The sequence below is a fragment of the Anneissia japonica genome, unplaced genomic scaffold (genome assembly GCF_011630105.1).
Source record: "Anneissia japonica isolate Jap-2015-1 unplaced genomic scaffold, ASM1163010v1 scaffold287834_len5846547_cov211, whole genome shotgun sequence".
In the NCBI taxonomy this organism is placed as follows: domain Eukaryota; kingdom Metazoa; phylum Echinodermata; class Crinoidea; order Comatulida; family Comatulidae; genus Anneissia; species Anneissia japonica.
The window spans coordinates 3,130,230-3,156,127 of record NW_022704992.1 but is presented as its reverse complement, the minus strand read 5'-3'; the positions used below and the strand labels follow the sequence as shown (position 1 = coordinate 3,156,127).

The window sequence follows — 25,898 nt, the reverse complement described above, 5'->3', positions numbered from 1 at the left end:
TTTTTTCATACAACAGAAAAGGGGCATTTTTGCTGAAGGGCTATGCTTAATACGATTAGGCCTATACCATCTTATGTTTATATTCGAGCACTATTGTTACTATCTATACATTTTTACATTGTGTTTACCTTGCTATGCAGCAAACCTTTGAATATTATTTATATAGGTATATGTCTTAGACGTAACCCACCATTGAAAGAATAATCCAGGTATCTCACTCATGCTACTACTAACGTCGTCACTACTGATTTGTGAAATGGACATTTCCAGAATGTCCACCAACAATCGACCAATTAGAACAGGGTTAAGAATACGCGGTTGTCCCACAAAAAGGTGATGCGTTGTCCCACAAACACACTTGCGTGTGTCCTAATGTACGCTGTTGTTTTGTGGGACCTTCGCATGCAACAATGTCCTAGGGACGGGGTTTAGCGAAAGTGTACCTTTCGCATAAAAAGACATCCTCACCCACCCCAGCCATAAACCCCCACAACACACTAAAGCCAGTCACTGCGTCGCACGACGGTCGCTCCCTGTGAGCGTTAGACGACGGACGTCGTCTGCTGACTGTCGGTGGCAGTCTAAACGGATCGAATCAAATCGCGTCGGCCGACGACCGTCTTGCACAGTGAGTGCCCGGCTTAAGAAAGAAATATAAATAGTTATAAACTATTTACATTTATCATAATATTTACATGTTAGATATCTAATGAACGCACAGACTATAGTAGAATATTAAACGTGTTTAATATTTCTCACGACGGCTTAAGACTGTCCCCGACGATAAATCGGGTCGGGCTGCGTCGGCCGACGCTGTCTGAGTTGGCCTTTAGACGACGGACGTCGTCTGCTGACTGTCGGTGGCAGTATAAACGGATCGAATCAAATCGCGTCGGCCGACGACCGTCTTGCACAGTGAGTGCCCGGCTTAAGAAAGAAATATAAATAGTTATAAACTATTTACATTTATCATAATATTTACATGTTAGATATCTAATGAACGCACAGACTACCGATACAGTATTTACAAATTGTTCGCTATGATGTGAAAATAATACAAATAATTATAATATACAAAGTAGGCCGGGAATTTGAAGTCTTAAGTAGGCTTTTCAGAGGAATGAACTGACGTCATGCTTAGTTCTCACACTTTTCAATACTGCTAAACATGAATATCTGCTGACCTCTCTTTCCTTGATGAAAACAGCCAGATAAAGTACCGTAACTGATCTGCGTTTGATTGGCTGAAAGTGTCATTCGCGGACCAATCATGTTACTCTATGTCGGAGTATATATCTGTATCTTCTTTTGGTTTATGAAATGTGCACCAATCTTGAAGTTTGCTTCCCGGCTTGTTGAAAATGTAGCTCAATGATGTGTTCTTATACGGGCAATCTGATTGGTTGCTTAGTAAAGTGGTTCCCATTAGTTTTTTACTGCGATTGAATCGATACCATTTTCTGACAGCTACGACAATATTTAAATTCTGTGAAAATTATGAAAATAGTTTTTAATATGGGCCTAACATTTGTTGTTATTATTACTGTATTACCAACATTATTATTAATCTGTTCTTTAGTTATACAAAAATTAAGGAAGGCATCATCTTTTGTGATTCTGTGCCAATGATGTCAAAATACAGTACATCACTTAAATAAACAGTATCAAATATGTCCGGTCTACCAGGCCACAAAAATAGACAGTTGATGTTTTCTCCCGGTATGAAATTTACTGAATTAATTTACTAATCATTTAATATCATTTTCGGAAATTGCAATCGAACGTGCCTATTATCAATTGGCAGCGCGCCATACAAAAATCAAACAAACGACCGGCCTATTATTTCACATCGTAGAAAAATAATTATAAAATACCACATAATCTCATTCATATTCCATTTATTCAGGTATAAAATATTGTATGACGACAGCCAAACGCTGAAAAGCTCTCAACATATTACATTATTATTACAGTATACTCAAAATCCAATTGATAGGGGCGATTAATAATATAATTGCACATCGTACATGGCAATTAGAGTGCTAAGGCTAACGGATTAGTTCCATTTTAGGGAAACTTTTATCTTTCAAAGTTAAAAGCTATAGTCATGGCTGAGTACTTCGGAAAGGCTTAAAAAACGCAAGGTATGTACAAGAATTTTCCGACGAAGGGTAAGGGGAGAGGAAATTACAGTTAAAAAAAATAAATTGGCTCCGGTGATGAATCTTCCCGGTCAGGGTGCTTATAATATATTAATCCGCGGGAAAACAGAAACGGGTCAATCATTTTATTATGACCTGCTACAAATCAGTGGTTTTTTTTATTAAGGAAGATACAGGCCTATTGTCCTATTAAGCTTAGTGTTTAGATATTGTATTGTCATACGATAAAGGTTTGGTTGTTTATTTGTTTATAATGCCTTTCGGAAGAACACCTCCTCGGTTGATAGAATATGGTTTTTATTAGTTTTCATTAAAAATATAAACAATTTTAGTTAGTTAAAGTAATCATTGGGAGACGTGATTGTTAGGGAAGTGTGAAAAATTGGCCACTACTATTGCGGTTATATAGAAATCAACCATGCACATACTGGGTTCTTTTATCATGTTTTTAAGTTCCCGGATAGATCGGAATAGATAGGCTTAATGGAATGTCAACAAAACAAAATAATAATAGTAGGCCTATATTTATTGCGGAACTGACGCAAAATTATTGTTTGGCTAACAAGAATCTTGTCCCATATTTAGAAATATAGTTCTTGGTATGCCTCATAAAAAAAGGGGGAAAAAACAAAAACATTCTTTCAAGTGTATCATTAGAATTTCAGCTTGGCTTACCTTTGTCTTGTTTAGAGGAACGTTAAAAATCATAGTTTCACCAATGAAAGGCGAAGACGTGCCCTTTTTCACGGAAGTCTTTCCCTTTTCGAAAAACTCGTCACCATCGAACAGTTTGACGTCTATGTAGTATTCTGGAGAAAGAAAACATCAGTGTCAATGGACAGGATATTGCGCAATATAGTTTATGCAACAATCCGTAGATTTACTTAAAAAATCATTAAATTGATTATCAGAAGAGAATATGCAAACGAACCCTCTTGAAATGTAAAAGAGTAAAAAGAATGAAAGAGTTCATACAGTGACCACATAAAGTGAAAAAGATGGAGTGAAAGAAAGAGGTATTTTCCTCTATTTAGAGTGAATTTTATAACGGTTTACCTCTTTTAGGAGAAAAGGTGAAGCTGTAAGTGAAATTCACTATATTACATTAATAGAGAATACAGGAAAGATATTATACCTCTCCGTGAATTGATAGGGAAATTGTATCTCACGTTAACATTGTTAATTGGAGTATAGGAAATAACTTACCGTACTTAAATACTAATATTAAAAGTTTTTCAACAAAAACATAAAAAATTATTCCTTTTCGAAGTAGAAAACTCTGTAGGCCTAAATCATTGGAATTCAAATTGTTTCAATCTGGGTCTCACTGAATGAACTCATTTGATATTTTTGAATTAGTGTTTTCCAAATTCACCACAGAGATTAAACACATTAAAAGCGATTGGTTTTGTTAATTCAGAATATGCGATTGCTAAGATTAAAGAGCTTACGTACTTATAGGTTGGGTGTTGTCACATGGAAGGTTGCTTGCCTCGATAATGTACACCGTTAGTTTTTCTTGAGGCGGGACGTAACGTAGACAAAGAAGAACCTCGCCTGCTATATTCGACGGGTTTAGAATATGCATCTAGATTTTCAAAGAGAAGAAAATAGATTTTAGTACGTTAAATGGTTAATTCAATAGAACGCACAAATACTTCACACTGTAGTATATTAAATCTTCGCATTTCTTTGCAGAGTGCCTTTTGTCAGTAATTAATTTTGTTAACTTACCGGATGTTTTTTTTCAAGATATGTGTTTTTCTTCATCCATATCTTCACTTTACTCTCTGAATTCTTTGATATATCGGTCATCTGGAAAAAAAAAACATAAAAAAAACCGTATGTAGTTAAAATTTATTGTACATTTGCCATAGGTGTAAATAGTATCATATCATCATATCATATCATATAATAGCACCCTTTCCATGAGGAAAGTGGGTCTCATTTTTTGATAGCCTAGTTCCTATCATTGGTCTGTTTTCATTTTCTTGCCTTTGCAAACACCTAATTGGCCACGATTTAGAAAATATTAACTCTGTTAACTCTGATATAGCTTAACATTGATATTAAGTACTAGTAATAGTATTAAATACGGTATAGGCCTAAAGCTCAAGTGTAAGTCCTACAAAAATTATCATGTTGACCTAAGACAATAAAACTCCAATGCAGCAATCGTGATTTTCGAGCTGCATTTGTTTATCCTCATAACAATGTTAAAATTATGCAATTACAAAAAATACGTGAAATGATGGTACTCATATCAACTATTATCGGTAATTATTCACTCATTCATTTTAAAAAGTGCCTAAAATCGCAAATAAGCCTACTTGGCCAAATCAGAGCATCTACTTACAAGTATATTTATTTATATTTAGGCGAAACAACTTACCTTATTTATGTCGGGACGCATAACAACAAAGTATACAAAGCTACTATAGGCCGACAAACTTTGACTAGGGCCGTACTAAAAGCTCAACTACAATGACACGTCTGAACAGAGAATTGTATATTCACTTTACTTGGCTCAGTGAATATAGGAACTCAGTATATTATACTCTTGATTTACCACCGGGTCACTGAAATGCTTCGAATGGTAGTCGAAGTTAAATTGCTAGTTAATCCGTTGTTATTTTGTCCATAACAATAGGCCTACTCATGAATATTTGTTACAGGCGTAGAGTTGGATTGGGATCTTGGCTTGCAACCAAATCCCGGTTATGCGTGGGAGAAAAATGGATTGACGTCATCATCTATATTATAGAAAAAACGGTCGATAGTATTTTTAAAGAAACTACAGGTAATTAACTTTTAATACGAAAACGGAAATCCTCCTACTGGATTCGAAGCCAGGTCGAGCCCTGCTGCTCTGGGGCCAATGCCAGGGGGATGCAGACGGTGCACGCGATCGCACCTCCTAAATTGTATTCAGAAAATAATTGTTGTATTGTATTCTTGATATGAACATAGTACCGGTAAGACATGGTATGCGAGAAAATTGTGCCCCCCCCCCCCCCTTTCTCTCCCAATTATAATTATAATATTTTGAAATAAATTGATATTGGTTGTATAGACTTTAAGTATAACCGTACCGTACGTCCACATCATGCACTGTCTAAATAACATTTAAACCCGAATAACTATTATTATTCTAGCTCTCATAGGCCTATGTTCTTTCTTACCAGGGGTGGTGCCAGGATTTGCCCGAGTGGGGTCCGAGGTCCGGGGGGCGACCCCTGTTTCTTACTATTGAAACTGCATTACGAACTTTGTATACAACTTTACCATTACCCTAATTTGTAAGGCTGTTGTATTTATCACATACAGCTTAGTATTCTTATTCTCTAAATTTATCTTATAGAGAGTCTTGTAAGTTGTTGAATTTTTAACATTGTTTAAACTCGCAACTGAATTTTGTGTGCTTTTGCATCAGCAAATAAGTTAATAACATGATCAAAGTTAGCAATGTTGTCTGCTTCATTACATTCAAGCCAAAGCAGATAGTCTCGCTTTTCCCATCATGACTCTGAGATATGGCAGGATGAGCTTTAGTCATGTAATCATTAAAGAATAGGATAAAAAACAAGAGAAAACGGTCGAAATTGACTGAAAAGAAATCACAATCTATAAATTTGCCAATAAAAACAACTACATTCAGATTCTTATTATTAACTGAGTAAACTTAAAAAAATGCATTTTATTAGCAGAATCAATCAAACATAAGTAGTAAAAAACATGATATTCATTATACGCAATATCTTAAATTAAGCGTAAAAATAAATATTGGAAAACTGCATACAACACAAAACATAGACTTATAGGCCTACATGATTGAAACTGTGCGTCTCAGCCAGCTAAGGGGCGTGGAGGTTTCCCAAGCTTCGTGTAGCGTTAGTAGCATAAACACAAACTTATTGAAAGAAATCCCGCAATGAATCCTTGTCTTTCAACCAAGCTTTTTTTTTTTTTTTTTGTTACATAATATCAGCTAGAATCAATTCACATAACTGGTTATCATTGACATTTAGGCTATGCTTTTGTATGGACAAACAACTATTTTTTGTTCTACTCTTACTTCTAAAGTACCTCAAGGATATAGCAGACAAAAACCTTTTGTAAATTATTGTCCCTGTCTACTTGTTCTATGCAGCTCCCTGCAAGTATCCATAATACCAAAATACATAATGAATAATACACACAATAGTAGATATAAATGCCACAACATTCTACCAGGTACGGTACCCATTTATAATTACTGTATAATCCTGGATGAAAAGATACAACCTTAGGTAAAGTACAGTACCTTGCCAAATAACACAAGTCATCACAGCAAACGTTGGAAGGGTTCAAGCTCCGAGGACTAATCATTTTCTTGTTTGTATTTTCTTTCCTTCCAGGCACCCATTTATACTTCTAGATAGAGATTATAAAGTCCTAATTTTCCAACTAGGTTCATGTACAGAGTAGGCCTAAGGCATCTAAGTGGCACATCTATGAGTCTTAAATTAGGGGGAGGGAGGTGGGGGACCGCGAAGATGAAGTTTTTTTTGGGGGGGGGATGATTGAGGGTCGCAAGATCGTAAAATAAGGTGATATGAGGTGATTTTTTGCTTTGAAAATTTTCATTGGGAGAAAGCTGGAGGCAGAACGAGTTTTTAGGCAAGGAGGTGGGGCGGGCGCTTCCCCTAGATACGCCACTAAGGCGTCTGACTAGATTGAAAATACACGTTATCTATACATAAGTTTCAATCAAAATTTAACAGACCAGGGCGGTGTAGATTTGATTTCATTTTAAAGCCTTCCTGCCTGCTGCCCTCAACCGAATGTTACCACTTTTTTCAGCATACACCATCTGTAGCTAGCTGAATTCAGTGGCGAAACGCTTATTCGCTCTCATGCGGCGATCTGCAGGGCCATCACCGACCCTTTTAGGGGCCCAGGTCCCCCTAAACATATGGTCCCGAATCCGAACATCCTGATCCAATACTGAGGTGGACATACACCCTCCATCTGTGAGCTTCTCCCTGTCCCCTTATTTCAAATTTGATCCACCACTGATGTAATCATTGTTCGTCGTTAAAACATTTAGAATATAATGACAAAAAATGATTAAAACACGAACCTATCTACTAAAAATGAAATTGGCGACACGGACCCCGGGGCCACCAATGTCAGACGCCAAAGGGCCCAGCATTGCACAACTGTCTGAATTTAATTAGTACTGTATTTGAGTGTGATAGCTAGATTTTGACTCAACATAATTAATATTTATAGGCAGCTATCCATATAACAAGTACATTTTGTGTCTTCGGCAGTCGAACAGAAAAGAAAAAAAAAGTTTTTTTCATCCCAGGCATTTCCGGCCATCTACTAGTCTAGAAGTCCCAATTTTTTAAAAACAAATCTCGTTTTGGGAGGAGGGGACATCCCCCTCCCATACCGACGCCCAGCTCGGGCCTTCGGCTATAGTTACCCCCATAAATACTTAAGCCCTCAGTCGGACATCTTAGCGCGTCCCCACCCCCCTTCCATAAATTATATCCTAGAGCCGCCACTGAGAACTACAAATAATATCAAGCAGATTCACATATTTTCTGAAGACTATATGGCTTGACGCCTTTATTCAGTACACGCTATATACAACACCGACATTTCACAAATAGAATACTGACACGGAACACCAGACCTTGTTAGTCCAGACGGTTTGCAACCGGCAACCACAACCTACAATATTGCAGCGTCCTTACAATACAGTGTACATCCTAGCTATTTTGTGTACATGTACTAAGCCTGCATTATTGCATGGTCATTATCTAGCTATCTCATGTATAATGGCAGAATGATATGTTATTATACCAAGATATGTTTAATTTTTAAAATTATGTGACTCGCACATGCCTCATAGAAGCTTTTAGATAAGTTGTTATTTTGTGTCGCATTATCGTCTGGACTAGGACCATCGGCTTTTTCTATATTAACTCGCTGAGTTAAAGTTCCGTGTCATGAAAATAAGCATAGCCTGAATACATTCCATTACCAAAAATTTACCAATAATTTTAGGTTAGAATATTGTCATTTTTTAGGTTAAATTCAAAGATTTTTAGGTCATAATGAAGCATAAGATTTCGGAAAGAAACCCCTAGGATTTTTTTTTGTTTGTTTTTAGCTTGCCTAAAATTTCAACGAAATAACTGGCAGCGAAAATAATTAAAACATATTTTGAGTGGATCATCAGAACAGATAATAAATACTTCACCAGAATACCACTTGAAGGGATAACAACACTGACTAACTTACAACGGAGGATGAGTTTGGCGTACGCCTATATAATATATATACACATACACACAGAAGCAATATCTACATATTCTAAAAGTATTACAGTTCCAATTATTAACATTTATCATACGCTATCACTTATCCATAACTGATCGATATACTGCATATTATCATATCTACAACACAAATAAACATAAATATATATCATTATTTCTTTCGCATCAAAATTGTATTAATGTGGATGCTTGATTCAATAATACACACAAAAAAAAATATCATCTATTGTTACCCAGAAACTAAGATCCTGAAGTAATTAAAAACATATATATGAACTTAAAATGTTTATAATGTAACATTTCATTCATTAAAATTAAGTACAACGGGATTTAAATATTGGCTCGTTTACAACCACATGACAAGTTGTAGGTTAATTTATAGGTTAAATTATCTCAAATATTGAATAATCGATTTATAGTTTGTAATTAATTATTATCTTGATAAAATGAGATCAAATTAAGAATCAAGAATCCACACATCTAAACAAAAACATAACGCGGCGGTCAGGCTTACACATGCAATTTCACTAAACATTGTTTTTGTTTTGGTATTACGTGATCTAAAATGTTGGCGATATATTTTACTCCATTACATCTACCATTCTTTGCAACATAAGTAATGTATTACTGTACATCAAATGTTAAGATACAGCAATAGAAACGAAGAGGTAGGAGCTATCTGACTCAAGCAAGAGCACTGGTGCTGGTAGTGTTATCAACAGAAAGCCTGGATGCTATTCAACTAGTTTTTTTTATCTTATGCCAGCGAAACAATTAGAGGCTGCACTACTCAGCAAGTTTTTTGGTTTTTTAGCCCAGGGTACATTTCCCAACACCATTACTAGAGACAGAAGAAATCCATTCACTGATAAAAGATTTTTAAAAAGGAATGATTAAAATACAAGAAACAACATTTCTGATTGCAAATAATGCTGTCTCTCATTTGTGCTTTGTAAGTGGAATGCTATTAATGACATCAATAAATAATGAAGGTATCAGCATTTTTTAAACAAAGCTTTACTAAAATTTGCACAGTTCATATTTTCTAACATCTTTTCATAAAGAAGTGAAAATACACTGGAAAGCCCATTAAAACTCTTAAATATATTGCTTTTTTAGATATCAAGTAATCTATAAATATTTTATTAATATTAAATATCCGTCTAATTTTCATAATTATGTTTTCCCACAACTTTTTTTTTATATATCTTTTGCACTTTAAACATAAGTGAATAGTTTACCCTGAAATTTGTAGGAATGACTTGGTTAAAAAATTGCATGAATAAAACATGGAATGATAAAATCAATAAAAGGTGATGATAAAATGCACAAAAATACTTCTCCTAAAATAGAGGGTGCAATTTAGTTACAGCATTTTCAGAAGGCATCTTTTGAGCTTTTTTAGCTTAAATCCAATGCAAATAATTGCACACTGTAACCACTGTACTTTAACATAATGTTGCACAGCTAAGTAATCCCAATCTATGCTGTAATAAAATCCTTGTTATAACCAAATCATATCTTGGGGCACGCATATTATAATTTGTTACATCTTCATAAATATACCGCAAGTTTCAAAATAGTTTAGGGTATGAGCTTTTGTTTTACAACCAATGAAAGAGCAAAATATTGTAGTGGAATAGATGACGCTGGGGGAAAATTAAACAGACGAAAGAGTTATGCTGCAAACATGCTATGAAAACAAACCCATACAGAACATTTAAACACTAGATAATGTAATACCATGAAATGATAACTTTTGGGAATTTTACTTTAACATCCATTATTACTAATATTTTTTTTGATTATTTTATTTTTTTAGGACAAATATTCAAGTAGGCAAGAAAAGAGGACAAACCTTGGATTTTCCCAGATATATAGTGTTAAGATTTGATTATTTTCAAGGCTCTAGAGTAAACCAGTCCAAATTCAGGATTTTTAATTGCTTAATTTGATAATGAAGAATGAACACACATAGTGTGAATGAATAATTTAAATTTTTAAATGAAAGAAGTGAATATTTTAAATGTCCAGGTATTTCACATAAGATGAACAATAAATAAATATAGTAATAATAATAAATATTCAATAATAATAACAATATATGATAATATAGACATTAAACCTTAAAGATATAAGATGGGAAATCCAACAGAAAAATAAAAGAACATAATAAGTAACATCTCTTGGGTTGCACACAAGTTTCAAGCAGCATAGCTGTAGCAGATTGGATAGCAATGGTAGGGCTAGGTATCTACCAAATCTTAATGTTCATACGGCCAATGGCCACAGAAAACCACTTGCCTGAACCTAATGATATAAACATGTCTTACAATGTGATTTCAATTTAACCGGATAGTTATGCTGCCCCCACAGGTAACTTTCATGAGAATTGCTCATCAATCGACAACTCATAATTGGAAATTTCCAAACTACTTTATTTTTCTATCTGATATTTTCATCCAGAAATTCACCCACAGGAATTGGCAACAACCGGCCAACTTTTGATTGCCCAAATGACAGCCCATTATTTTCGGGCAAGTGGCAAGTGGACAATTTTTAACATTGTAACGATACACAAAACACGAGTATGGTACTCGACTGAATGCTTTGATTTTATAGAGAAGATTAAGAGGATACTAGTTGTAACCAGTTTAAACTAGTTTAAGAAATTCCTGCCTATTTATTTCTCCTCGACGTCCATCAGGGTATGCCACTGAGCGATGGGCCTCCTGGGAGACGCCAACATATCGCTCCAATGACGAAGCCCTGCCCCTGATGCTTGACAACCTAGCTGCACCTTGCCAATAGGATCACTTCCACCCATACGGTCCCAGTCCAAGACTGTAATAGTCAGAGATACTTTCTGTGGAGGTAAAAAAAAGAAAAAAATATTGAAGACAAAGATAACTAAACTTGTATTCTCTGGAAATGCTGCTAAACGGAATGCATAAATATTACATAACATTACATCATTGTTTGCATTGTACCAAGTATCTGTTTGATGATTCACTCTTTTCATTCCACTTGGTAAACTGTAGGCTGTTAAATTTACTCTTTGTTCCAATTGGAAATCTGTTAGTTGTCAGATTCACCATTTTCATTTCAATTGGTAAACTGTTAGATGTTAGATTTACTCTTTGATCCAATTGGAAATCTGTTAGTTGTTAGGTTTACCCTTTCCCTTCCAAATGGTAAACTGTTACTTATTATATTTATTCTTTTCAGTCCAGTGTTAGTGTTAGTGTTGGTGTTAGTTATTACCTGTATCTGTTCAAAAGGAACTTCGAAGGCAAATGACTCGTTGTAGTAGGGATTCAGCGTCCTCTTTTTTATGGTTGTCTTCTTCTTTTTCAGTCGTTTGTTACCGAGATACAATGAGATCTTCACGTATGGATCTATGATACAAAAATTGAAGCATTAAAATTATGAACATTAAAGAAGAAATTCAAATAACAAATTATGAAAATTAAAATATTAAATTATATTGTTTGTATTTATTTGCTCAACAGACTTTATATTTTTAATGGAATCATGGTGAAAAAATAATTGTGTTTCTTCCACCGGCAGGTTTAAAATTGACTGAAATGTTGATTCCTCATCTTCATCATGTGCAGACTGAATCTGATGAAACTAGCATAGAATGCTGCTGAAATCTTGTGTAACAAATAATTACAATGCATGTGGGCAAAATGTAGCTCACAGTTTGCATATATGGTCCGATGGGAATTTTGATGGGGCCCACAACAATCCGATGTGTGTGGCCATCTACCATCTTTTCCTGAAAAATCTATTGTTTTTATGGTCTAACACTGAAAATCTGTAAAAAGTAATAATAAAACTGAGGATAATAGCTGTATAAAGGCAGTGCATGAAGGCTTTTTTTCTGGAAATGCCAAAGTTTTGGTGCCCTCAGTATTTAAAAATTCCTTTTAGCCTCCGACCATTTTTTAGTCCCATCCAAGATTTTAAAGTTCATTAACAAACTACTACTACTAAGTAGTTTACCTATTGTGTTATTTAAATATCTGGTTTATTGTAAGTCATATTAAAGTATAGTATTCTTGATGGGTGCAAACTATACCTGAGTATCCAGACAAGTCCATCTTCTTTAGGTTCTTGGCCTCCAGAATCACAACCGTCAATTTGCCAGCAGTCGGCACGTAGCGCAGTGAGAAGCAGATATCTCCATTTTCTGATTTTCCCTGCAAATAAATTCAGTTACTCATTCATTACTCAAATCTAAAAGCATTCATTCAAATAAAATAACATAACTAAAGAATTGTAAAAACATGATGATGATGAAAATGATGATGGCAATGATGATAGTGATGATAATGATAAAGATTAATGATTATAATTAATTATTTATGATGGTGATGATGATAAGTGCTGTAATATTACTATGGTGATTAGTTCTGTATCTTAAGTAACCATGTGACCATGATGATGATATCATATTGAAAATAAAGTAGAAGATGATGATAATAATAATGATGATGCTGACACTTATCATTTATGATATGATAAGAATAAAAGAACAATTTACTAAAGCATAACTCACTAACGAAGTATACTGAGAAAGGGAAGTGGAAAGCCTGGCTATATTAAATCAGTTGAACATTAGAGAGATTGACATTCACGTACCAGACGCAATCAGAGAGTGATCGCAAAGTCATACATGCTTGATGACGATGATAATGATAATAAAATTTAAACTAGTGATTTGGAAATTTCCCAGGGTGAAATGATTATATTTTAATAAACTTTAAAAGTATAGCACAATGCAAAGTAACCCCAAAAAACAAACTCAGAATATTCAGTAACAGGAAATTGAATTTGGTGCGTGTACCGTCAGTGCGTGTTAATTTGTTCCGGTCTCCGTAAGGCCTAACTCTCTAAGTCAAGTTGCTATTGTAATATAGCTCAAATAAAATTCAACTTTGCTTTAGTCGAATTTATCCAAGTCGAACCATATTTCAATAGCACTTTAGATTCGACTTAGGCAAGTTTGACTGTAGTCCACGCTTTGAGTGCTTTTATGAAATCTTTGTGAAATAGTACTATTTAAAATGCTGCAATGTATGTAAAGAAACCCTTGTGCTTTACATTGAACCATGTGCATAGTGTATATACAGTATTACATATAATAATTTTAATCAAAAATTAAAATTTTAATTAAAAAATACATGAACCATGTTAATTAATGTAGTATGCTATTTACACCCGAAGTGTACATAAACCCCTTACTATCATTTAAGTTCTGCATATTTTCTATTTGCAATATTTTACCTCTATTTTTCCACCATATAGGATAACTTTGAAGTAAAATAAGATTGACAATGACTTGAAAGAAGAGCAACACATATTCACCAGAATCATTTATGAATAATTTGTTTTGCTGTTACTATCAGTTTTGGTACAACAATATCATCAATTAATTGGATATTTATAGGGTACACAAAGGGAGACACTCACTGCAGTTGCACTATTGTCTAATAATTATGATAATAATAATGTTCACTTACCGCTCCTTCCACCTCAGCGCTTGCTAAATCTCTCCATTCCTCGATCACACTTCCCAAATCAATAGAGCCCAGTTTAATGCGTACCTCACCAATAATGTCATGGCGAGAAAAGCGATCAAAGTCGTACACGGCCATAACCAATGTCTTGCTGGATATATCGCTGTATGGAACCTATATAATAATGACGTTAAATCAATATTTATTGTCCAGAATTATTAAACACACTATAGCAGTGCAGTACATAAATCTAGACAATGATAGTAACAATTTTAAAAAAGCACAATAAAAATATTTCTATGCATAATATAAGCAGTATAAGCCTTAAGCAATTGCATTGTCAAAACAGGAGAATAGTACTATATGGCTTGTGATTATTTTTTCCATATTTCTGATCTAATATTACCTGCTAGTGACATGGAAATGTAATTTAGATGTAAAAATGCTAAAAAGAAGGCCTTCTACTATACAATGTGTAAATTTTTATCTCAACTAATAAATGCATTGGAAAATATTAATGATTACAATATGCTTCCATCTAAAATACACCTTGTCACAACGATGTCTTCCAAGACATACATCTTAATACAGTACACGGTTAGGGTGTGGGCATAAAACCCACAGGTGGGTATTATGTATGGTATACACATAACATATGCATTTTTGTGTAAGGAATAGAGCAGTATTTCATTAATAAATAAACATGTTTCATTATTTAATAATAATGAGTTTATTATAGAAGGTCAATACTGAATGAATGAGGAAATTAATAAAACAATACGTAAAGCTTTGTCCAAATTATCAAATTTCCTTCATGACAAAAATCTATAGTATGCCCATATATTATAGTCAGCATATGCCTATATATGGTCATGATGTGATGTCATCAACACCATATTTAGGCATGTCACATGTTTTTGTCACAAAAAAATTGAGTCTGGACAGGTCTTTAACTAAAAGATAAAATTGATATAATTTCCAGCAAACACACTGACAAAAATACTTGACAAAAATTGTTTCTTTAGCCTGGTTTCCGTAAAATCGCTGCAGTGTTTTCAGTGCAATCGTACTGCGTATCAGTCCCCGACGCAATCAGGAAGGATCTTCGATTCAACCGATCAATCAGCATCTCCAAAAGCTGTTGGCAATAGCGTGTAGCGATTGTATGGAAACCAAGCTTGACAATAATAACAAAATAAATAGGTTAGATGGCTCTCTCACCTTGAATGTGAAACTCTCATTAAAAACAGGGTTGAGTGTTTTGCGATGAACTTTTGTCTCATACTTTTTCTTTTTGTCAGGGTGCAGCATTACTTTTACATAAGGGTCAGACGTTCCGGACATGTCCATACCAATAAGGTCAGCACATTGAATAATGCCGACCGACAGCTATGAAAAAAATAAATACATACATTTTAAACATTTTACAATAGCTACTCATTTCATAATTATTCTGTAACATTTTCTGGCAAAAATATATGTATTAATTGAAATTAATTTTTTTTTTTGAACTATGAATTACTGTAAGTTGAATACATTTTTATTGTCAAATTAAATGAGTAATTTCAAGTTATAATTAAATTTTTAGAAAATTGTTTGGGTGGCAGTTCCTAATGCTTCTGTGCAATGCTCTATTATTATCTATTGCTATGCGTGGGCATTATACAAAGCATATGCCCCGAGTCATTTAATTATGAATTACATTTAATATTTAAATACAGTCATATAATTCCACACCATTCAATAGTTACTAATATTATATAATAGTGTGCAACATATATTATTATGTTTGTATTTATTCAGTCTACATAGAACTTATTTTTAACTTTATACAATATAATTCAATAAGGTATAAAAATAGCATTAACATTTTTAATGTCATATTAATATAATTCAAAATATTCAAAAAATCATATTTTATGTTTTACTATTTAATAAACAAAATTTTAACATTATATTATTCTATCTAAAAACTAGTATGATAATTACATACAATTCTATACTTATCATAATTCTAAACTATTCAAATAAACCATCAACAGCCGTGTAGCTTGTCATTAAAACATTTCCTATCATAAATCTCCTTGAGCTCACGTGTGATGAGCTGATGTAGCTATCTAGTGTGGCTTTAGCGTTCCCTTCCAATATCTGAAGGCCTTTTCCCAGGACTCTTCTAGTTTGCAAAGAAACTGCCAAAAAAGCCATCTGGTAACTTACTGTATCTAATATTGCACATCATCGTGTTGGGATTCAATATTTCGACATTAATAATGTCATCATCATTCCTGATAATGACATAATTAATGTCGAAAAATATTTCGACATTAATTATGTCATCATTATTCCTGATGATGACATAATTGATGTCGAAATATTGAATCCCAACACGATGGCGTGCATTTCAATACTTGGAGTATGTATTATACTTTCGTATCTAATATTGTTTTACAATGACATACATCTACCTATAACAGTGTAGGATTAGTGTCTGTTGGTGTCACAAAATCTAACCCTTCCTGTTATGTCTTATAGGAAATGTTTTCAATCCCACCCCCACAAAAAAAGAAAAACAAAAAAAAAAAACATTTAGAGTTCTTTCCATTTTTTTACAAGGTTCTTTACGGATTCAAAACTTTTTTAGTTCTTTGTTTATGGAACGCTATATAATATTTATTTACAATTTTAAATACACACACACACTGACAATAATAATAATGAAATATATTAAACATAGATTAATGGATAATATTTTAATAAATATAAAAATATCCAGATTACTTTTCACCAATATGTTATAAAAAATAAACCCATACAAAACATTACTATTGTCCAATACAATCATCAACAATGAACAACAAACGGATTAGTCATTGCTTTTACTTCAAATGTCAAGCTCTTAAATAATAACTATGCCATAATCTGATTAATGGTGTAAGCTCACATTATACAGACCTACAGTCAACTAGTGCAAGAGGACTCTCAGTACAGGCAGAAGCCTCCACATCTCTATTCTAAATGTCAGACACCAATTTTTATTATAATATCATTTTAATATTTGTCCCCAGTGTGTTAAAAAAACTCCTGCTGAAAATTTTAAAGGGAGTTTGGACTGAAAGTTTTCACATTGTTAACTTTCATGACATTAACAATTTTGGCAATATGGCTTTGTTGTTTTTACTTTCTTACAGATTCTTTCAGAGTCTTTTTTTAGAATGGGGGACACCATGTTAAATTTTTTGTTATTTTTCACTTTTTGAACATTTTGAAGAAAACCATGTTGTCAAACTAAGAATACTTTATTAATAATGACTCTTATTAATGAGGTAATAAAAAGGTTAAAAAGATTTTGCATAGTTCTGAAATTCACTGTGCATCAGTTAATTCATGAAGTCTATGTCATATTCTGTAACTACGGTACCGAGCATAAATCAGCTGGCCCAACGTTTTCTTTTGCTTCAGAGGAATGTTCGCACTTTCTAAGGTCTTTATTGGATATACGAGGAAGAAGAGTGTGAAATTGCCAATTTAATTTAACTACCTCATCATTCAGTATGCTATAATTTTACCCAAAACATCACCTTTGAGCAATGACTGATTAGGAATTACTGTATTCCTTTTGCACTGATGATATTCTAGTAAATTGCTCATAAATTCAATACATAGTGAGGGGCTACATAATAAATAATAGACATTAAATTAATTTAAATTAACTAATTAAACATTCAATTTAATAATTACACATTTATCCTGTTTACATTATAGAACTCTTGTTTTATAATAATGAGCCTCTTATTTATAACAAATTCTCCTAAAAGCTAAATTATAAACAATTTTGATGCATGTATACTCTGCACTAAGGTTATGCTCAGTTATGAAGGATGAGGAGAATGATGATAAAGGATGATGATTAAAAGGATTTTGATGACTATGAATGTGATGATATTGGTGATTATGAATGTGATGAAGATGATGATACTATATGATAATGATGATGATAAAGATGATACCAACAATGATGGTGACGTGACGATAATTATGATGATAATTATTTGCATACTGTACAATTAGAAGTTGATAACTTATTTAACAATTTATTATTTTTATATAATGTTAGGTTTTTTTTCCAGAATTAAAACAATGTATAAATCCACATAAGAAATATTGAGGCAAGAAGATAGTTAAGATTGTTTAATGGTTTGCATGGCGAAGTAACAATATATTAAATACTTGCGATACACCACATAGATAGTTCTGAAATATATTAACAGATATTATTCTCCTGATGACGATTAAACCAACTAAATCGAAACGCCAAGACATTCTCAACAAAACAACAGTTCTTTTCAGAAATATCTACGTGGTGTACTGCAAGCATTTAATATATAATTGAAATTATTATTAAGGTAAATGTAAGGTTTTGAAATCATAAAGAGCTTTATATATCTATATATTTGTACATGTTTATGTTTGTGTTCTCTCCACCTGATAAATATGTTGGTTTTGTTAATGCATAGTTATCTGAAATACGTAAGTACATGCAACGTTAAATTAGAGGATGCAATAATAGAGACGTGCCCAACAGCATTGTTGGAACTCAAAACAATCACAGAAAAAAGCTATGTTTAACATTATACACAAACACTTTGATAAAATCCACCATAAATGGCATTTTTAAAAGGTCTACGGAACTATTTATAGACTCTTAATAGGAAACATGTATAATGGAGACCAGCATATGGAGAGGTGATGTCATTCCAAATGTAACATGAATCCATTGTTAAAATACTTAAATAAAAAAGTTGGTATCAAAAGGCTTGTGTTACAGTATCTCTCGTTTTGTCGAAAATACCCTTGACCAAAGGATTATGAGCTTATCTGGTTTGTTATTTACTAATGTTAACTGTACATTTCTTATACATACATTCATTTTTTTTTTTATATTTGTTATTATATATTGCCAAATAACAATAATAGATATTTGAGAGGATCAAATAAAGGGACTAGGCATTACCTGAAAGTGACAAATCTTTGTAAATATATATTCTATCATACATAGAAACATAACAGACGTAATTAATAGTTTACTGGTTAATACGGGTAAGTATATTTCATTTTATAGAAATACCAGAAATATTATTAACACCATACTGTTGCTATTATAATCAGCAAAAATTATTGCATTTTTTTGAAATTTATCACAAATAAGTTATATAAATATAATATTTTTGTTATTAACAATTAAATTTCATTAATGATCATCTATCAAAACGGTACAACTGAAACTGTTTAAAAGTTAAGTTTAAAGTTACTATTATGAACTTTCGTAAATGTCAATATAATTTCAACAATTCGGCCATACTGTGTTGATGCTGGTAAAATAAGTCCATGTTTGGGGAGAATTAAAGTTTATATTTGGGGCATAAAGACATTAACATTTTATAGTGTTCATGTTCGAGTCCAATTAAGGTTTATAGTAGTCGGGCCGATTAGGTTTATAGTTTAATGACATGTATACTTTATAGCATTCATGTTCTCAAATTAAGGTTTATTAGTATTTATGTGGCGTATTGAGGTTTATAGTGTAATAATATTAATATTTTATGCCAATAAGGTACTCATGTTCAGGGCCTATTGATGTTGAAGTTAATAGTATGCTTATTCATGTTTGGGATTGTGGTTTATTGTAATCATAGGCGGTGTACCCGGTAAGCACTACGCAAGATCAGCGAGCAACCTGAGCTGGGAATTTGCATTCTGGATCAGTGTTCAGGCTTAACTGGCATGACGATTTGCATGGAAACATAAATTAATAAAAAACTTAGATCAAAATTAATGTTTATTTTGCAAAGCTTACAGTCAAAATTGGCAATCAAGCTTATTTTTTCACAAATTTTTGGTGGGACCTGGTTTTTCTCCTAAAATTGGGTGGCCACTCTGTGCAGCCACCAAAAGTGATTGTAATCAAGGGTATACTAATTACCTTTCCTTCTTGGAAGTCATAATCTAGTGAATATTGCAGTTTGCCCAATTTAACCTCCGACTTAACGGAGTCTGTGTCTCCTTCTCCTTCCTCCATTCCAGTATCAAGTTCGTCGACATCGGGCTGGATCTGGAAACGAAAGATAAGGACAGAGCATATGAGAAAAAATGTAGTACGCAACAGAAACAAGTAAATTAAAGAGGCTATTTAGCACATGTAACAGTAGGGAAAAATCAGCATTCTAGTCAATAAGCAAATTATCGAGATGTACTGCTTAATGGAATATCAAAACGCTGTTTGCATTTTCAACAGTCGCATAGGGATGAATGTAGAAATATCTCAACATGTGGAATGACAACATAAAATTACTTTAAATATCAAAAAATAAATTTAATGAATTGCTACAAAGAAAACACCACACAGTCATTAAATTCCATATGTAGCAATTTATCTATAAGTTACTACATATTGATTTAATACTATACAAAAAAAAAATAATAGCAAGTATTATCATTTCAGAATGTGAAACTAAACTATTAATTTAAATCCAATGGGAATTGATTAGTTTTTCTAATTAGGATGCAACGATTTCAGTGGGACACAATTTACTCTCCCAAAGGCCAAAGAAAAGTGGGGCTAACTCATAAAAATTGTTTTGTCTGTTTAGTGAAACATGCTGTTCAACCGTAATATTTTAGTCAAAGAATACTATGTATTGTGTAATATTAAAACATTTATGTATAACAAAAACAGAACTATTGAATGTTAAAAAAAGCTTACAGTATAAAAATATTAAAAACAGATACAACAAAGTATTATAAAATATTATTTGAAAATATAAGCAAGACTAATATCATAAAGATTATTATATATGGTACTTGTATACAAATGTGAGATTATGTAATTAGTACAATGTAGAGAATGTAAATGTGGACATTCCATACACTACTGTATGAACCAATATCTGCATTGATTATGTACATGTACCTGAATTTATGTAGAGTATGGTACATATATGATTATAAGTATACACACTTAAAATATTAAACTCTTTATATAGACATGCAATTCCACAATGATTTATAAGAATAAAAGTTGTTTCTTAAGACAAATATATAACAGGTTTTAGTATATTTAATATTATTACAAAAACTGACAATATATCCAAAGCTTTAAGTCATTAGAAGAATTTACATTTTTCTCATTCTTATTTTGTATTGATAAATATTCAACAGAAATAACTAGGTTAGTAAGAATATGTTACATTTTGTACTCTCTATATAGTATGTTTAACACACACAATTTTATTACTGCCATTATGAGATACACCATACAATATAACTGTTAAAATAGATTAAAAGTAGAAATGTAGAAACATGCTTTTTAGTAACTTCCCGAACTGTCTATATAATATTATTTTAAAAGACAAAGAACGGAAATAAAAATCAAAAATTAGAATTTTTTAAAAATCAATTTAAAAACATCAACATATTTTTAATAATTTGTCTGCAACTGATAAAAAATATCTTCTGATACCTGAATTGGATCTGTGGATGAGATTAACTCAGTTGTCTCCTGATCTCTAAGACTAATATCTTCTGATCTCTGATAATCTTGGCCCTTTGATAATCCTAATCTCAATTTCAAGTATCTAATCCTTCTTAAAATCTAGCAATACAATATGTTTGTATATAATTTGTGTTTGTTTTGAATAAGATCAATTTAAAATTAAAGTCACGGTTACATATTAAAAATTGTCAAAAGCGGATAAACACAAACAGTCATAAATGATTGTGTTTGTATGTTCTGAATAACACCCACTTACCTATCTTCTAGTTCAAGAGAGTTTATTAATTATGATAGAGAGATAGATTTAACATACTATAACTTAAAGGTTTATTATTATCATATAGTATTTTTGGGCAATGTTTACATGGAATTGGAAGTATACCTATATTTTATATTTTACAGATAGTGGCATTGAGTATTTTCAAAGGTAGTTTTCAGTTATGTATGTAATGAGTTGGATTTATATAGTGCTTTATACCAAAGTCTCAAAGCGCTCAAGGTGTGGACTAGCTCGTACAATATTTTTACATGTCTTTGGTAATATAAGATTTTGTGCAATAATTTCAGAAGAATATTATGACAAAATAAATATACGTTGCATCTCATGATTTAACATGAATCTCAAAAATTTGTGGATTTGTTTACATTTACAGCACTCACGTAATGTAGAATAAATGTGAGGCTGTTTCAATTTCAGAAAAGACATCACAAGATACTGTAGTGGATGGATTAAAAGCATTTCATATTAAATCTAGCAGCAAAGGATGCTGATAACTAGAAGGTTATTCACCCTGCAAGAAGGTATCCTCAGCTTAAATTTTAAATGGTAACATAAGGAGCTTTTGATTAAAACCACTTGGAATTATCTATCTTCCAAATTCTACACTTAGAATTGATAGTACTCTACTTGTGTACAAAATTTATGGAGAAAAACACTTCATTTTTGTAAACAAAGATGTAAATATTGTAGTGACACAAGAATTTGGTTAATGTGGATATCTGTGCCTCAGTCCATTTTTAGCACAAAGGGGTTGTACATGTAAACAAGAATTCCTACTTGTCTTTCAAAAGGACATAAAGCAAACTAAAAACTATGTGAAGACTGAATTTATAGCTAAATAATAAAAAATATAATACATAATATAAAAAGGTTTATGAAAAGTTTGCTATTAAGTAACAGGATAGGTGGCATTAAAGACTATAATGGGAGGGGTAAAATAGGTACTAATAAAGTAAAAAATATTGGGAAGCGGGTATGTCTGCCATGACAATGTAAATAAACAAGTACGGTACAATATTGATGACAGAATTGACAGTCAAAACAGTAAGGTAAATTTAAGCATTATAAGGACATCACATGTAAGGGAAATAAGTATGTATTAAAAGAAACCAAGTTGGTTCAAGTTTAACCCTAGGACATTTTGGCAGGGCCCATTAGTGAAACATGGAATAGCAGTGAAACAGTAACCTTGTGGAAAAATATTGCATCCTTTCTCTCTGTTAAATAGTTTACACGTTTTTGAACATGTGCATGGGCCAATTTGTACACAGGATTAACGTCTTAAAATGTTTCTTATGAAAGGTTGTGCACTGTATTTCACAGGGTGACAGGAACTTCATAAGGAGATTAGGTTGATTTACTAATACTGTAGAACTAGGGTCATGGAGACCTTCATGTTTACCACAGTGGTTTTCGCATTGAGCACTACTGCAGTGCATATGTGATAATTATACTATTATCATCACATATATAAATATGCAACTCACTTTTGATGCTCGATACGGGTGGGGGTTATGTTTATACAACATAATAAATAACAAAAAAGCCATGTTAGGATGCAGATTTATATTGAGAAAGGAATAATTTATTCTTCAGTGTCAATTCTGGTTGTATTATCTCGTAAAATACTTTGCACAGATAGACTATATCAGAGAATAACCAATTGGGTATTAGTAGTATTTATGCCGTTTTGTTTTTTTTTTAAATTCATGTATCTACCTTGTTATGCCATATTATAGTATGTAGGACTATATGCTAGCGTTTACAATTACAGTACAAAGATGTCAACGCTTATATAGATGATTGGCAGACGACTAGCTTCACTTAAACTTGCATGGCACTTACAATAAAGCTGTATAGGTAAAGATGAATACCTTGAAGAACTTACAATGAACTTCAATTACGTGACATGGTTAGTAAATAGGATTTTCATCAAAATCTCTGTAGTTTATTTGATTATATAAATTAATGGAATTAATGGTTAGTATCACATTCAAATACACATTTACTTCTGCACACAACCGACTGACACATGCAAATACTTTACGAATATCTAGGGGACTACTGTATGGTAATTGACTAAATGCGATATGGATGAACAACCAGGGAATTAAATCCAAATTTATACTACTGTTTACTCCGTTTGAACTCACAGGTCAAAGTTGAAAGCAGCAGCGTCAGGTGAAATGATGTGTAACCATGCACGGACAAAGTAATAAAAAAATTCACACTGTTTAAGACATGCAATATAATATAACTGATAAAAATAATTCTTATATAGAATAGTATAAATAACCAAATATAAATAACAATTCAATGACAATATTACTGTAATAGTAGCAAAAATATTAATAATAATTTTTTTTTGCTTTAATAATTGTTTTAATAATTTAATACAAATAATAAAGTAACTTATAAAAAAACTAAAATAATAAAAAATATATAACATGATAAAAAAATAAAATAAACTGATATTAATTATAATAAAATAATGTTATTATTAATCTATATTTTCATTTCTATTAAGATAACATTAAATACATATCTAATCAAAATTATTAATTAAATCTATTTATAAACATGACAGATAATTCTAATTAAATCATGACACCATTAACTACGACGACAAAAACATCGTAACAAAACCATCATTCACACAAAAAAAAACCCTGTTTCTTTAACAAACTGCAAAAGAAAATAAGAAAAATTAACATATTGATGTACCATCAGCATGCACCTACTGGTACACATAACAAACTTGAATAATTACTGATATTTGTCAAAAGTTCGCAAAAACAAGGAAATGACAAAATATACAACACTTCACCTGGTTACACACTCAACAAACACATACACTGTACAAAAACAAATCAATGAAAAAAATGTTATAAACATCTAAAATGGAACATTAATATCTGATCATCAAAATTATGAAATATTAGAATATATGTTATCTATTTTAACAATTAATACTACTGTATATCATACAAATACTATACACTCACAAACATTCTTCTCCCTCACAAATTTCTCATAAAAACCACACACATCTTCATCATACACAAAAAAGACGCATCCCTTCTCCACGAACACATAGAAATTTGCACACACTTAGTATTATTAACTCAAAAAATTGGGGGGAAAGATGTTCAGTTCTGAGTGACAGCAAGGATCTGAAGATGTTAAAGGTCAAAGTGTCTAGGGCTGTGTCTGACTACGAGGCTTGTAACCAATTATAGTCATCCATGAAGAAACACAAGGAAGCAGAACCCACATACATACTGTACATGACTTGATCTATGTACTAATTTGCATATGATGTTGAGCAACAAACTCGCATAATGTACTTGACCTTTCTACCAATAGATGCATTTGTTTTCCAACTACACTTTCTTCATTCTATGATTAATGTTATTCAGAAAGAGATGACAAAACAAGTACAATTGCAGCAACATATAACAATTGAAATCTAGATAAAAAAAAAACTGAATAGCCAACATTCTGCTATTTATTTTAATGAAATATAATTATGCAGAATAAACAAAAGAATGAATGAATGAGTAGTCCATGGTCAACACACTATTACATAATTTTCCATGATTCATGGTCAGCCATCTTAAGCACTGCGCTTACACCATATGTTAAGCAATTCAATAATTTGTTATTAAATATGATATTGATTGTCTGCTGCTAATCAATATAACAAAACAAGGCCAAATGTTAACTGACTCAAGTTCCCGATACACTAGTGCTTCTAAATATCTACCTAATTTGCATAATTTATACACGTATCGATCTGTTCGATTGGTTACACAAAACCTGAATCCATGTCACGGTCGTGTTTGGATACCATAAAAGCCAAAGGGGAAAACCAATATTTTGCCCAAAATTATCGATCTGCTACACAATGGCTACAAAGGATAAAGGTATGGATACATAAATATTGTTCCTATTTGTCATTTCCTCTAACTGAAGCCCCTCCCCTAATGCTAACATTTCTTGTCATTATATCTTAATATTGGATTTTATAAACAGATAATTTTTGTT

The 25,898-nt window shown here is 32.3% G+C and overlaps 2 protein-coding genes across 5 annotated transcripts in view; both read right to left on the bottom strand.

The window, feature by feature from the left end:
* Positions 1–1,035: 1,035 nt before the first annotated feature.
* Positions 1,036–4,756, bottom strand: LOC117105114 (synaptotagmin-C-like). Its single transcript, XM_033246161.1, has 5 exons — positions 4,555–4,756; positions 3,897–3,977; positions 3,618–3,750; positions 2,838–2,971; positions 1,036–1,486 (listed from the first exon to the last, which is right to left on the bottom strand). The coding sequence occupies exons 1-5, from the start codon at positions 4,573–4,575 to the stop codon at positions 1,274–1,276; spliced, it is 582 nt and encodes a 193-aa protein (XP_033102052.1). The 5' UTR covers positions 4,576–4,756; the 3' UTR covers positions 1,036–1,273.
* Positions 4,757–7,752: 2,996 nt separating this feature from the next.
* The window catches only part of LOC117104844 (synaptotagmin-1-like), a 40,045-nt gene continuing 21,899 nt past the window's right edge, over positions 7,753–25,898 (bottom strand). For 3 of the 4 annotated variants that reach the window (XM_033245680.1, XM_033245683.1, XM_033245682.1), the window contains 6 exons: positions 20,003–20,131; positions 15,244–15,411; positions 14,026–14,196; positions 12,582–12,702; positions 11,762–11,895; positions 7,753–11,363 (listed from right to left, as the gene is read on the bottom strand). In XM_033245680.1, coding sequence (XP_033101571.1) covers positions 11,181–11,363; positions 11,762–11,895; positions 12,582–12,702; positions 14,026–14,196; positions 15,244–15,411; positions 20,003–20,131 — 906 coding nt within the window. In that variant the 3' untranslated portion in view covers positions 7,753–11,180. The remainder of the gene's footprint in view (positions 11,364–11,761; positions 11,896–12,581; positions 12,703–14,025; positions 14,197–15,243; positions 15,412–20,002; positions 20,132–25,898) is intronic. The other variant, XM_033245684.1, reaches the window with a different exon arrangement.

Bases quoted from the DNA above. Each gene is read 5' to 3' on its own strand.
- LOC117105114 (XM_033246161.1), bottom strand. From the start codon at position 4,575: ATGCGTCCCGACATAAATAAG. The intron at 3,751-3,896 runs GTAAGTTAACAA...TTGAAAATCTAG, and splicing joins ATCTTGAAAAAAAACATCCG to ATGCATATTCTAAACCCGTC. The intron at 2,972-3,617 runs GTACGTAAGCTC...TTCTTTCTCCAG, and splicing joins TGACAACACCCAACCTATAA to AATACTACATAGACGTCAAA.